Source organism: Fragaria vesca, linkage group LG2 (genome assembly GCF_000184155.1).
Source record: "Fragaria vesca subsp. vesca linkage group LG2, FraVesHawaii_1.0, whole genome shotgun sequence".
Taxonomy (NCBI): Eukaryota; Viridiplantae; Streptophyta; class Magnoliopsida; order Rosales; family Rosaceae; genus Fragaria; species Fragaria vesca.
This window is the reverse complement of record NC_020492.1, coordinates 3484542-3496466: the sequence shown is the minus strand read 5'-3', so window position 1 is coordinate 3496466 and position 11925 is coordinate 3484542. Positions and strand designations below refer to the sequence as shown.

Sequence of the window (11925 nt, the reverse complement as noted above, 5' to 3'; positions counted from 1 at the left end):
ACAAAAAGTCGTTGCAAGATCAAGTGTTGAAGCAGAGTTTCAAGGTATGACACATGGAGTTTGTGAGATTCTATGGATTCGTAATGTATTGAAAGAATTAGGTTTCAAACTCAAGAAACCCATGGACTTGCATTGTGATAGCACGTCTGCTATTGAAATTGCTCATAATCCTGTTCAGCATGACCGGACGAAGCATGTGGAGGTAGATCGGCATTTCATTAAGGAAAACTTAAACAGAAAAATCATTCGTTTTCCTTTCGTGTATACGGAAGATCAATTTGCAGATGTTCTCACAAAAGGAGTGTCAAGGAAAGTGTTTGACAACTCGGTTGACAAGTTGGGTATGATCGATATCTATGCACCAACTTGAGGGGGAGTGTATAATATTTTGTATCAGGGTCTTTCCAATGAGGGATCTCTATTTTAAGCCATTTATAGGGATAGGGCATTACACCAACTTCCCGATTATAATTTTACATCTCCACCGTTCATATCTTAGGTCTATATGAGTAGATCACCTCTACAAAATTTCATATGATTTGGTGATCGTTAAGGCTTTCAAAAGTTCAATTTAGTTTTAATGACCTTCAACGGTTTTAGTTTGACATAAGTTGGACCGTTCAAGATCATTAAAACTAAATCAAACTTTTGAAAGCCTTAACAATCACCAAATCATATGAAATTTTGTAGAGATGATCTACTCATATAGACCTAAGATATGAACGGTGGAGATGTAAAAATTCAATTGAGAAGTGGTGTAATGCCCTATCCCTATAAAGTGGCCAAAAATAGGGATCCCTCAATGAAAGGGTGCTGTATTTTGTACTTATTTACTTTTCTTGTATGTCTAAGTGTAGATGTAGGAAATATTTTTCTAGTAGCATTATGATTGTATCTCTATATAAAGCTCTTATTCGGAGAAGAATAATACATTGAAGCATACCAAACTATATTGAATTATTATTTTCTACTTTTTTGAGGTCTAATGGGTCTCAAGTTGAGGGTTGTAGATTGACTACACGGTCTATGTACACCTCAGCTCACAACTTCAATTTTGAAAAAAAAAAAAAAAAAAACTAGAAGAGGGAGTGGCTTAACCATTAATTTGTGAGCTTTCTTCCATCCACTATGGAATGAACTGTAATTAATAGATACATTACCAAGATACTTCTCGTACAATGCCTTATAGTACAACACTACAAGATCTAAAGAATGGCCGGAGCACTTGAAGTTTGCATATTTTTATCAAAATTGCATATGAAACTATTATTTGAATCTACAAATAGACCTGACGAAAAATTTAGAGAGGATAATAATGGATCCACCTATGGAACATGTCAAAAACTTCCTTTCGTTTGTACTCGTGGGGTGAGTGACCAGCTCCCTGCATATTATTTAACCAAATCAATAAAAATAAGAAATTTTGAATTAACAGAGAAATCAGAAGAAGCTAAAGATGATTGCTTTCTTGCCTTAATAGTTGCATATGTCAACCGATATCCATCGTTTGTATACCTCCTTGTGTACCTGAAACAATAATATATATGGCAGCATTAGTACGTAGAATGCAATCACTTCAGTATAGGATGCTGTTGCACTCTTCACTTGCTCATCTTACCAAAGACTCTCTGTATGATCTACAAGACCGGTTGAAAATACTGAACTCAATAAATGTGACATATGAACTTGATGATGTGATTAAACTCACCCTGCGACTTGACCATCAACGAACCAAGGACGCCAATCGGTGTCGAGTGTGAGGTCTAGTGTGGTTATCCAGTACTCAATACTATTATGTGGAATAACCATGTCATGGTCACCACTGCGAGAACACAAAAGTTTGTATAAGAAAACTTAACAATGATATGTACCTGACATTCAAATTCTTAACTAAAGGTGATTTCTCTACCTGAAAACCAGTAATTGTAGGCCTGTGTCGGTCAGATTCTTGTGATAAGTGACGGCATCATCGGTGTCTACAGTGTACGAGAGACTAACGTTGCACCTAAAAAACATTTTAACAGTTCCCTGTTCAAAATGAAACAACATTAAATACAAAATCTTTAGTAAAGACTTGATTTATCAGATAACTTTTTAGGTGCAACTGGAATGTTGACAGTATGAAAGCTTTTTATGAATGAGAATAAATAGAGTACAACTGGAAACAAATACCGTATATATATTAAGACAAATTTCTGAGATTAGAAAGCAATTACCGGTCGAACATGAAGAGCCTCTTGGACGCCTTCATAATTTCCCCATACATCAGAAAGCAAATAAGGGAAATTCTGCCAAATAAATTGAGGAAATACTAAGTGACCACAAAAAAAGGGAAGTAACCACAACTAAAACCAGTATAGGGCGTGACAAAGACGTAAATTAATACACAGTGTGAGACAAACTTACATGGCAATAAAAATCTTGTTTCTTTGTAATTGATGATGGTAGGCTTAGTGGACTCTTGATAGGGCTTTCCCTGAGAGATCTTCTGGAGGCTTTTTCTTCATCTTCTTTCGGGGACAAGAAAGTGCAATCAGGATCTAAAGTACTGGTTACACTTATTTCAGCAATGCACTGCACATTATATAAAATGATCACACTATTAGTAGTAAACAAACACAGTTCATAAATGAAATGTAACGAGGATGACAATGATGAGGAAGACGAGGATTTTGCAAACCTGGGTTATAGCACTCAGACTTTCTGTGCATGCTGCAGTGGTTGTATCCACATAATCCCCATTGCAACTGGTTTTGGCTGACTGAAAATACCAATGGTAATTATGTAAACATATAATGAACATGTTGTTCCTACCCTGCCTAGGAAACTTTTACAAGAAAGGAAAGTAATTAATCATTTGATCACTTCATACCAAGTACATTGCATCTGATATTAGAGCCATCCTATGGGCGAAAACTACTTTGGAATTTGTTTCAATATCAGTGTTCGTATGCGGGCAGCTAAGTACCATTCCCTGGAATCATGTCAAAGATTAAGTATTGATTACTCGATATATTAACAAAACTCTGTAAATATCAAACAATCTGATATGTGATGTTATCCGATTGTCAATATAAACCATTAACTAAGTGGATGGGCAATTGGCATGTGATCATTCACATACTTTGAGGTATATAATTGGCTCGACTCCAGCTTCATTGCCTGCAAATCAATCAACAATCAAAAAAATAGTCCATACGTGCTACTTCAAGGCATTATCATAATTGAAAAAAAGATTAACAAAGGAGTTGGTCGTGATTACTGTTGATTATATCTTGAGCAAGGATGGGAAGATTCATTCCAGCATATGAATCACTACCAATGTAGACCGGATTTGTACTGAAATTCGGGTGTTCATCTATCCACTGCATCACATTCAACCAACATGAAATAAGAGTTAATGTAAAAATATGGTCAATCCGTAAATCATTACATCAAAGTTAAACATGTACACCTACACTTCTCAAAAAGTCATTGTACTGGCTTGCTGCTCCTGTATCTGTTGTGGTCCAAGCCGCAGTAGTGTTGGCGTACGAGAAACCAGCACCAACAGGTGCATCCAAAAATATTATACTAGCCGTCTGCATCAACATGAATGTTAAAGAACAGATGATGCTAAATCTAATTGGATGTGACATTTTCATGTAAAATTGATCTAGAGCTTAAATTGATAATAAGTGAAAAAGAAACTTTTGATATCACATTGTTGCATACCTTTGTCCATGTTTCTGGTTCGTACATCAATGTCGGTAAGCCCCCGGTGTAATCTGAAATGTTGAACTTCAACGGGCCTAGAAACAAGAAGCACAAGATGCTAAGAATCATAAACGTAAACGTAGACATAAGCACAATGAGAAAACAAGAAAGATTAGAAGAAGAAAAGAATACCTACCTATTTGGTAGAAGAATCCATTTAAACCTGAACAACCAGGACCTCCATTGAGGTAAAGCAAAACAGGGTCAGCTGCAGGGTTCCCTTCTGACTCGACAAAGTAGTAGAAGAACTCGATATCATCCACACTAATGTACCTGGAATACAATATTGGTTGTCATTTACATGTATCAGCAATGATAAGAAGTGAACTAACGTTACTTCTAAATACTAATGCAGCAACATATACTTACCCGGTTTCAAAGTTGAAGGGCAAATCACCGGAGTAGCCAGGCAGAGATTTTACAGGCCAATGAACAGAGAGTGCAAAGCTGGATAGTAGCAGTAGAAGCAGGACATGCAAGCATACTGAGCTTGCTTCCGAACCCATTTGCCTACCAATTGTGTTAATGGGAGTCTGGAAGCAAAGCTTCAAATATATTTTAGGGGGATGGCAACTGTGAAGAGTTGAAAGGGCAGTAGCTAGCTACTGAATTCTGGTTTCTGAAGTACATGCGGGAGTTGATGCAGGATGCAGAAAGTTAGGAGCTGATAAGTATAGCCATTTTCAGTTATGGTGAAAGTTAGATGACACTAGGTAGTGTGAGAGAGACAGAATTCGAAGGGGCTTGCCTATCAGAACAAATCCATAGCTAAGAAAAACGTGCTTGATTTGCTTAGTCGGTGAAAAATCTTATAATTCCCCGGTTAGTACCTTTGTTGAAATTTGCTTGTTTAATTTTAAAAATTATTTTTATTTCCCAAGAATATTGGTGCACCAAAATATAAGATACTAGTAATGATGATTAGACCGACAGTTGGGTACAGCAAACCTTCAACTTGATACTGATTTAAAGGGTTGAGACTGGGCCTTGGTTTTGGGCCTGTCTTGCACAAAGTGTAACGGCCTATGAGAACTGTAAAGCTTGAGATTTGCTGCCCAAGTGCCTAGTTCAACCTACAATGATTACACTTGCATATGTTTTGGTCAGTTATAACATGCTTTTTAGCCACAAAACAGAAGAGAAAATTTTAATAAAAATGATGAAAAACTTGTCTCTAAACAAAGTTAATTAGAGGGGGTACTGCTGGTATGAGAAATTGATCAGAAAAACAAATGACATACATCATAAACTTGTAGCAAAACCCACATTGTAAGCGAATTCTGTCACCTGCCGGACTTCATTGACAAATCATTTTTGCAAGTAGATAATCTCTGCATGCACTGAGGCCCGTTTAAATTGAATCACTTTTTTTAGTAGTTCTGAAGAATTGTGAACAGCTGCAGGCATAATGGTCATTCTCTCAAGCACAGGGGAACTAGAAAGCAAAAGTCTGACAAAATCTAGTTCAGCTTTGATGCCAGAGATTCGGTTTAACTTTACAAGTCTTAGTTCGGGGAATAGGAAAATTTGGTTATCATGTAACCAAGAGTTTACTTCTCCTACAACAGCCTGTTCAACTTGGCGAGCCTACACAAGGATCACACATCAGAATCTTGAACGATTGACAAAAAAAAGTAACAAGTTTCTAATTTCTAATTTAAGAAGAATATCAGAATGCATTTAAGAAACTATCAAATAAATAAAACTCACCGAAATAGATAGGTTTGTTAGAGCAGGGGAGCTTCTCAGAACGCATAGAGCAGTTATAATCTCATCCTCATCACTGAAGTTCATTCGTAAAACAAGAGTGTGGAGATATAAACACGGTTTAGGCAGCATTGGTGGAGAGGAACCAACAGCCAAATACTGGAGCATAGAAAATAAAAATTCAATAGACTAACAAAATGTATATGCATATAATCCCATGGCAATGAGAAATACCTTCAATTGAATGGCAAAACCAGACAATGACACAATTTAGTACCTTTAAGAAGTATTTACGAATCTCAAGAATTTGAATGCGAGGCAGTTGAACAAAAAACTTGACTAAATTGCTAGAACTGCTGGAAGCCTCTCTTTGATCAATATCCTCTTTCAAAGCAATATAAACAACCTTGAGGTTTAATGTATGCTCAAGACAAAAATTCTCAAAAACACAGCCAAAGTCAAAGACCTGGAGATTTGGTGCATCAACCTTTAGACGGGTGAAACCACTACAGTTTTCCAAACGCAATACCTTAAGTAGAGGACAACAAACAATCAGACGTTCAACCTCATCTTGGCTCAATGTAACACGGAAAAGTCTAAGCTTTTCCAAACTCTCAAATCCCATGAATGTGGAGGGAGGTTTTAGCAAACAGTTACGTAATTCCAAACTAATCATATCTCGACAAGAAAACAAAGATGAAGGCAACTGGTAGTCAGGCCATCCAGAAAAAATAAATATAAACTCTCTGATAGAATTTCTTGATAGATGAAGAATCCAACGGTCAATATCTTCAGTGCCTAGAAGATTTCGATGATGAAGCTTGACTTTGTGTAACGGACCAATGTGAAGCAAAAGCACATGATCAACAATTTTCACAAATTTAGCATGGCTAGCAGCATACGAGATGCACTCTTCATCAAACACCAGACATGGAAGCATAGCCCATTTGTACCTCCACTTGCTCGATAAAACACTTGTCCTGACTACCTCCCAGGTCGACAAAAGTAACAGAATTTTTTCCGTAACATCACTTGGTAAGTAGCTAAATCTGTCCAACTCAACTTTCATTCTCACTTTGCACTTTGGGGGTTCTCTTTGCATTTGAGATATTCAAGTAATACAACGAAAGTAATCATCAATCAGATACAACGGCTAGTGGAATGAGTGAAGATCATGTAGACCCTGAGCTTCTGTGTTCAAATGTTTAGTGAGAGCTAGTAAGCATTCAAAGTCAAAATATCTACAACTCACAGAAATGCAATTCGTATACAAAAGAAGCAGATTTTACATCATTGCTACTAAAACAAACACACAATCCACAAACCCAGGTCCTTCACTTACTAATTTACCCACAAACAAAAGAACAAGCACCCTTTGTACCAAACTATGAATCTCATCAACTCACAGACAATAAAATGGACAGAACCCAAAAACAGGTCTAATGTTTTGGTAAGAAATGGAAAAGGCTTTACCTTGCTTATCTCTGCTGCCACCGGAACTGGATCGAAAGCAAACCCAGACAGAATAGAGAAGTTGATTTTAGTTTCCTTTATCTTTGTATTGTGCAAAAGCTCGGAGCTGTCTTTTTTTGTTGTACTTGTATCTGTTGTATGTGCAGGAAGACGAAGAAGGGGGAGTTCAGGAAGAAGAGGCCAGATATTTATTTTCGTTGAGGAAATGAAAAAGAGAAGATACCACGGCCCAACCGCCTAGACGTGACACCTCTCCACCTAGCCCGCTACAAGCCCAATTCGCTTCAGGTTTTTTTCTTTTCTTTTCTGAATGTCGATCAACAATAACACAGAGAGCAGCAAATCCAGCAATGCAGTTATGCAGAGACGCCGACCACAACGAAAGCTGAGAATCCTGAGAGTCGGCATCATCATTTTTGTAATGTATATAAGTATCTTGTTTCAAACAATGTCTGCTGCAAGCGTTTGTAGGTATGTACGGTTAGACTACTGAACTGTGTTTTTCTGTTGTCAATGATTCGCAAAACACAAAAGTATAAAAGTATAAAAACCCATCTCCCTCGTTTGACCTCCTTAATTGGCATTTGTTTTGTATAATGTTCATAATCTCAATCCATCTTGGTTCCTAGGGACGTACGGCTGCATGGGTTCGTGGTGTTTTGGTGTGATTTTTCGAGGTTGCATATATGATCCCAATTTGGAGGGAACATGAGGACGAGATGTAGAAGGAAATAATGGAAGAGTACTAAACTGCGTGCTAATGTTGTCGAGGAACATAGCGGTACCAAGAATTCTCAAAGAGTTGGCTCTCACTCACGTCCGATCCTTATTTTATCGAATGGTTTGATACTTTGATCTGACATTATATAGTAACAGGTCAAAACAGCGTAGTGTTTTGATTGCTATACAAGAAGATTACAGTGCGCTAGACATTGTAAATGCTCAAAGGTTTTTTTTTCGTAAGGCAAGAAAATGCGTCACCAGGCATGCACCTTCTTGGTCTCTTCTTCATTCCTAGCTTCAATGTTCCATCACATTGCTTTCGATTTTGGTCTTTCACTCGTAATATTGTACTATATTATAGTTGTAAACTATATTTTCCATATATAAGCTTTCACCTTTCACATGTGCTATTTGAATTTGATATAGTCCACGCGTGACGGCTATCCTTCTCTTGGCTTGCATTCCCAGTTTGACTGTAACTATAAGAACATGAAATCTCCCCACACCTTTATATACCCTTCAACATCTGCTCTACTTCAACTTACGGTTCCCAAATCCACGCAGCAAATATCCACTAGCATCTGCAAGAAAGAAACTTAAGCAGTTGCAAAACCATGAGGCAGAGCAAAGCAACTAAGCAAAGCAAGTTGATTCGCTTTATATCTTCACCCATTAGGTCTCTAACCAAGGCAAAGAACTTCTACATGAGAAGTTTAGAAGATTGTGCTGCCAAGGTGGGCTATGGTGGCGGTGGCAGCGGTGTGGGCGGCTACACTGCTTCACAAGTTCCACACTTGCCCAAGAGCTTCAGCGCCAACTCCACCAGTTCGAACGATGATGAGGATTTGAGGCAGCTTCTAAGAACAGTGTCATCAAAGAAGAATAACAATGCAGAGAAAGGGAACAACAAGGCAGCAGGTTCATATATGCACCGGAGAGGAAGACCGAATATTAGTAATAGACAACCCATGATGAACAATGGGATGGGGATGAGGAGTTACAGCGTCGGATTGAAGATGGGAAGGATTGATGAGGAAAGGGCTTCCACTTTTGAGGAAGATATAGACGATGTGAAGCCGGATATTTATACCAGAAGCAGAAGTTATGCTGTTAATAACAAGAGAAATGCTGGATTTGTATAGCTAAATAACAATTTGTTTAAATTTTTTGATTGCGTCTTTGTCTCGTAAAGTCGACATGTTGTTGCGCCTTGGATAACAAGTTCTACACCATCTAACACAGCTGCATAACATGTTCAAATTGTTCATTTACTTATTTCTTGACAACTGGAAATCTTGAAAACTTTGGTTAGGAACCATTCTAAACAATGTTGAGACAAACCACACCAACATACATCACATCACAAAATCATGACTGTACCAAACCCACATTTCAGTAAGCAAATTCTGTCAACTGCCGAGCTTCAGTGACAACTTGCTAAACCCTAAACTTGTTGTAAGATTTGGGTCGATGGATGTTAATAACGCCATCAGATTTTGTCACCTACAAAATCACATGAATACTTAAAATTATTAACAAATAATAATACTTATAATGATGCCAAAATAACAATAAAATAACAAAATATAAATACTTATCTTTGATTATGAAGCTTGAGTCAAACACTTGTTCAGAAAAATGTTTAAGGTTGAGGCGTGTAAACACTACCCTTAAGAGTAGATTTCGCCCCTCGGAGACAATGTCTCGGTGTAATAGGTTTATGGCGTCTACCCTCCAGGGTACAACAACCGTTGATCCTCGTAAGCGTACACTCGCAATACTCGAATCCTAGAACCGCTTGATAACTTTCTTTGGCACTTGAAAGATGAATAAGAGAGCATATGATCAAGTAGAACGAGAAGACCAATGAGAAGAATATTATAGTGATAATGTACAACTGTTATATATGTATATGTCATGGTCATGAAGATAGAGATATATATATAACTCAACAAGGAAGATTGGTTACAAATCATGATACTGAGCATTACTTAATCATAACTTTAGTCTTTGTAACGGACAAGAAAAAGTTAATATGTGTTACAATTGTAACAGACATATTTATGGAATGAAGGTTATGTTGGAAATCAAAGCACCAATTAATTGACTACAATTAACCTCAATAAATAATTTTTGTATTTTGAAATATCACATCAAAAATTCCAATAAAACTTGCCGGTAAAACTATATATGCTGATATTGGCATGGCAACTTTCTTTAGGGTTTAGGGTTTTTTTGTTGGTTTTTTTTTCCAAAGAAAGTGAAGTTGGAACAAGTAGGATGACAATATGACATTAGAATTGAAGATGCAAAAGGAAAAAGAAAACCTTACATGTACATACTTTATACCGAACAAGAACGTAGAGATAGAATGCGCCTTTCCCTTTTCTCATGATCATTGTGAATGAACCAAAATCACAGTTCCAACTTAAATATATAGTTACATGTCGATGTATAGAATTAAGAATCTCATCATCTCAAACATTGAAAAGCATATAGACGATCCATGCCCCCAAGTCCTAAATACAACCCAGAAGCAGCTTTAAGACAATAAGTTGTGGTGTTTTGTGTCTGTGCTAGAAGATGAAATAACAAATTTAATAAGCTTTTACCTTGCTTTTCTCTGCCGCCACTGGAACGATGTCGATAGCATAACCTGAGTAGAATAGAGAAGTTTATGTCTTTGTGAAGGAAGTAGAAGGGCAAAGCTTTCTCTTGTGCTGGGTTTCTAGAGCAGCTAAGCAACAATTTGAATTGAATTTTCGATTATTGCTTATTTTGTTTGTAAAGTCCAATTGTTGTTTGCCTTGGATAACATGTTATTAGTAGTTTAATAACCAACCATACCACAACTCATCAATTGATTTAATTCTAGTTATCATATAGGAAGCCATTCTAGTGAAGATCCTTAAGTTGATGACTAGTTGAGAATTTTTCTGTTTATGGTTTAAAAGACCTATTTTTCGATCACATATTAGCATCTTATCTGTTCAGTTTTTAGGACTATATGTGTAGATCAGTCATATAAATTTTCAGTCAAATCGGTGATCATTAAGGTATAACAAACTAAATCAAATTAATGGACGAACCAAATCTGTCAAACATTAACCGTTCAAGTTCATAATTGGTAATTCACACTTATAAATGTCTTAACGATTTTTAATATGGCTGAAAATTTGCAGAAATGATCTACTCATACATACTTATAAACTGAATGGTCAAGATGTGGATATAAGATCGAAAAGTGAGATAAGCCGAAAAGTCATCAACTAGTTTTTAACTTAAGGGTTTTCATTAGAAGAGTTTCTTATCGTATGGATCTCAATATCATCGGATTCAAATTTGCCAACCACCTTTTATTTGACCATCCTAATGACTACTATTTAGATTGGTGTCACATGTCTCTTTAAATTGTTTTACTTTATTGTTGATAAAAAAAAATGAGCATGTGTCACCAATCTAGATAGTGGTCATTAGGGTGGTCAAAGAAAATGTGGTTGACAAATTTGAATCCAATATCATCTTCGTAAGAGGGAAAAAGAAAAAAACCAAATCGTATTTCATTTATGCATCGAAGTTTCAATACACTATAAAACAAGTTGCCATTCTGGCCAGACATTCTCTTAACATTAGCAAGGGCATAAGACAGATCAGTCTCTCATAGCTAGATGCTCTTGTAAGACTCAAACTGTACGGGTCGTGTTATAATGGGTCAACCCAAACCAACTTCTAGTAATCGGGAATCCAAGATTTAGTTACTTTGGGTTGTAACTTGTCTGCCGCCCGACCTTTTCCTCATTTCCAGATCGACGAGGAGTCAACACCCAGCTTTGGAAGGGTCACATTCACTTTCACGTCTATCTGCATGTATAATTATTCTACAATATGTTTTCGTCACATTGATTTGGATTATGGTCCACTCTGATATCCTATATATGATTTACACATTTGAACCTTTCCCATGTCCTATACTCCTGTTTGAATTTTGATATAGTCCACACGTCCCTGTAACAACTATATTTTTCTTCTCTCTCGGCTTGCCGTCTCAGTTAGACTCCTTCAAATCCAAGAAACAAGTCCAATCCCCAAATCCCCCTACTCCTTTATATACCCCCTTCACAATCTCCAACTCTGCTTGATCCATATCTCAACCTATCCCAGCTCCAATCTTCATTCGTTAATTTCCATATTAAGCAGAAGCAAAACCATGAGGACTACTAGTGCTAGCAAAGCAAAGAAGCAGCAGAATTTGTTGATGCGCTTTAT

The 11925-nt window shown here is 37.0% G+C and overlaps 2 protein-coding genes across 2 annotated transcripts; both read right to left on the bottom strand.

The window, feature by feature from the left end:
* Positions 1–1171: 1171 nt before the first annotated feature.
* LOC101305612 (serine carboxypeptidase-like 18-like) lies at positions 1172–4330 on the bottom strand. Its single transcript, XM_004289721.1, has 14 exons — positions 4126–4330; positions 3893–4029; positions 3715–3791; positions 3459–3581; positions 3263–3365; positions 3125–3162; positions 2873–2974; positions 2681–2761; positions 2407–2574; positions 2217–2288; positions 1910–2028; positions 1709–1822; positions 1473–1527; positions 1172–1384 (listed from the first exon to the last, which is right to left on the bottom strand). The coding sequence occupies exons 1-14, from the start codon at positions 4260–4262 to the stop codon at positions 1301–1303; spliced, it is 1410 nt and encodes a 469-aa protein (XP_004289769.1). The 5' UTR covers positions 4263–4330; the 3' UTR covers positions 1172–1300.
* A 734-nt stretch (positions 4331–5064) lies between these two features.
* Positions 5065–6956, bottom strand: LOC101307173 (F-box/FBD/LRR-repeat protein At1g13570-like). Its single transcript, XM_004292062.1, has 4 exons — positions 6937–6956; positions 5741–6654; positions 5467–5622; positions 5065–5343 (listed from the first exon to the last, which is right to left on the bottom strand). The coding sequence occupies exons 2-4, from the start codon at positions 6563–6565 to the stop codon at positions 5065–5067; spliced, it is 1260 nt and encodes a 419-aa protein (XP_004292110.1). The 5' UTR covers positions 6566–6654; positions 6937–6956.
* Between the last annotated feature and the right edge of the window lie 4969 nt (positions 6957–11925).

Bases quoted from the DNA above. Each gene is read 5' to 3' on its own strand.
- LOC101305612 (XM_004289721.1), bottom strand. From the start codon at position 4,262: ATGGGTTCGGAAGCAAGCTCAGTATGCTTGCATGTCCTGCTTCTACTG. The intron at 2,975-3,124 runs GTATGTGAATGA...ACATGATTCCAG, and splicing joins AGCCAATTATATACCTCAAA to GGAATGGTACTTAGCTGCCC. The intron at 1,823-1,909 runs GTAGAGAAATCA...GTGTTCTCGCAG, and splicing joins CTACAATTACTGGTTTTCAG to TGGTGACCATGACATGGTTA.
- LOC101307173 (XM_004292062.1), bottom strand. From the start codon at position 6,565: ATGCAAAGAGAACCCCCAAAGTGCAAAGTGAGAATGAAAGTTGAGTTG. The intron at 5,623-5,740 runs GTACTAAATTGT...TCTATGCTCCAG, and splicing joins TTCGTAAATACTTCTTAAAG to TATTTGGCTGTTGGTTCCTC. The intron at 5,344-5,466 runs GTGAGTTTTATT...ATCCTTGTGTAG, and splicing joins TAACAAACCTATCTATTTCG to GCTCGCCAAGTTGAACAGGC.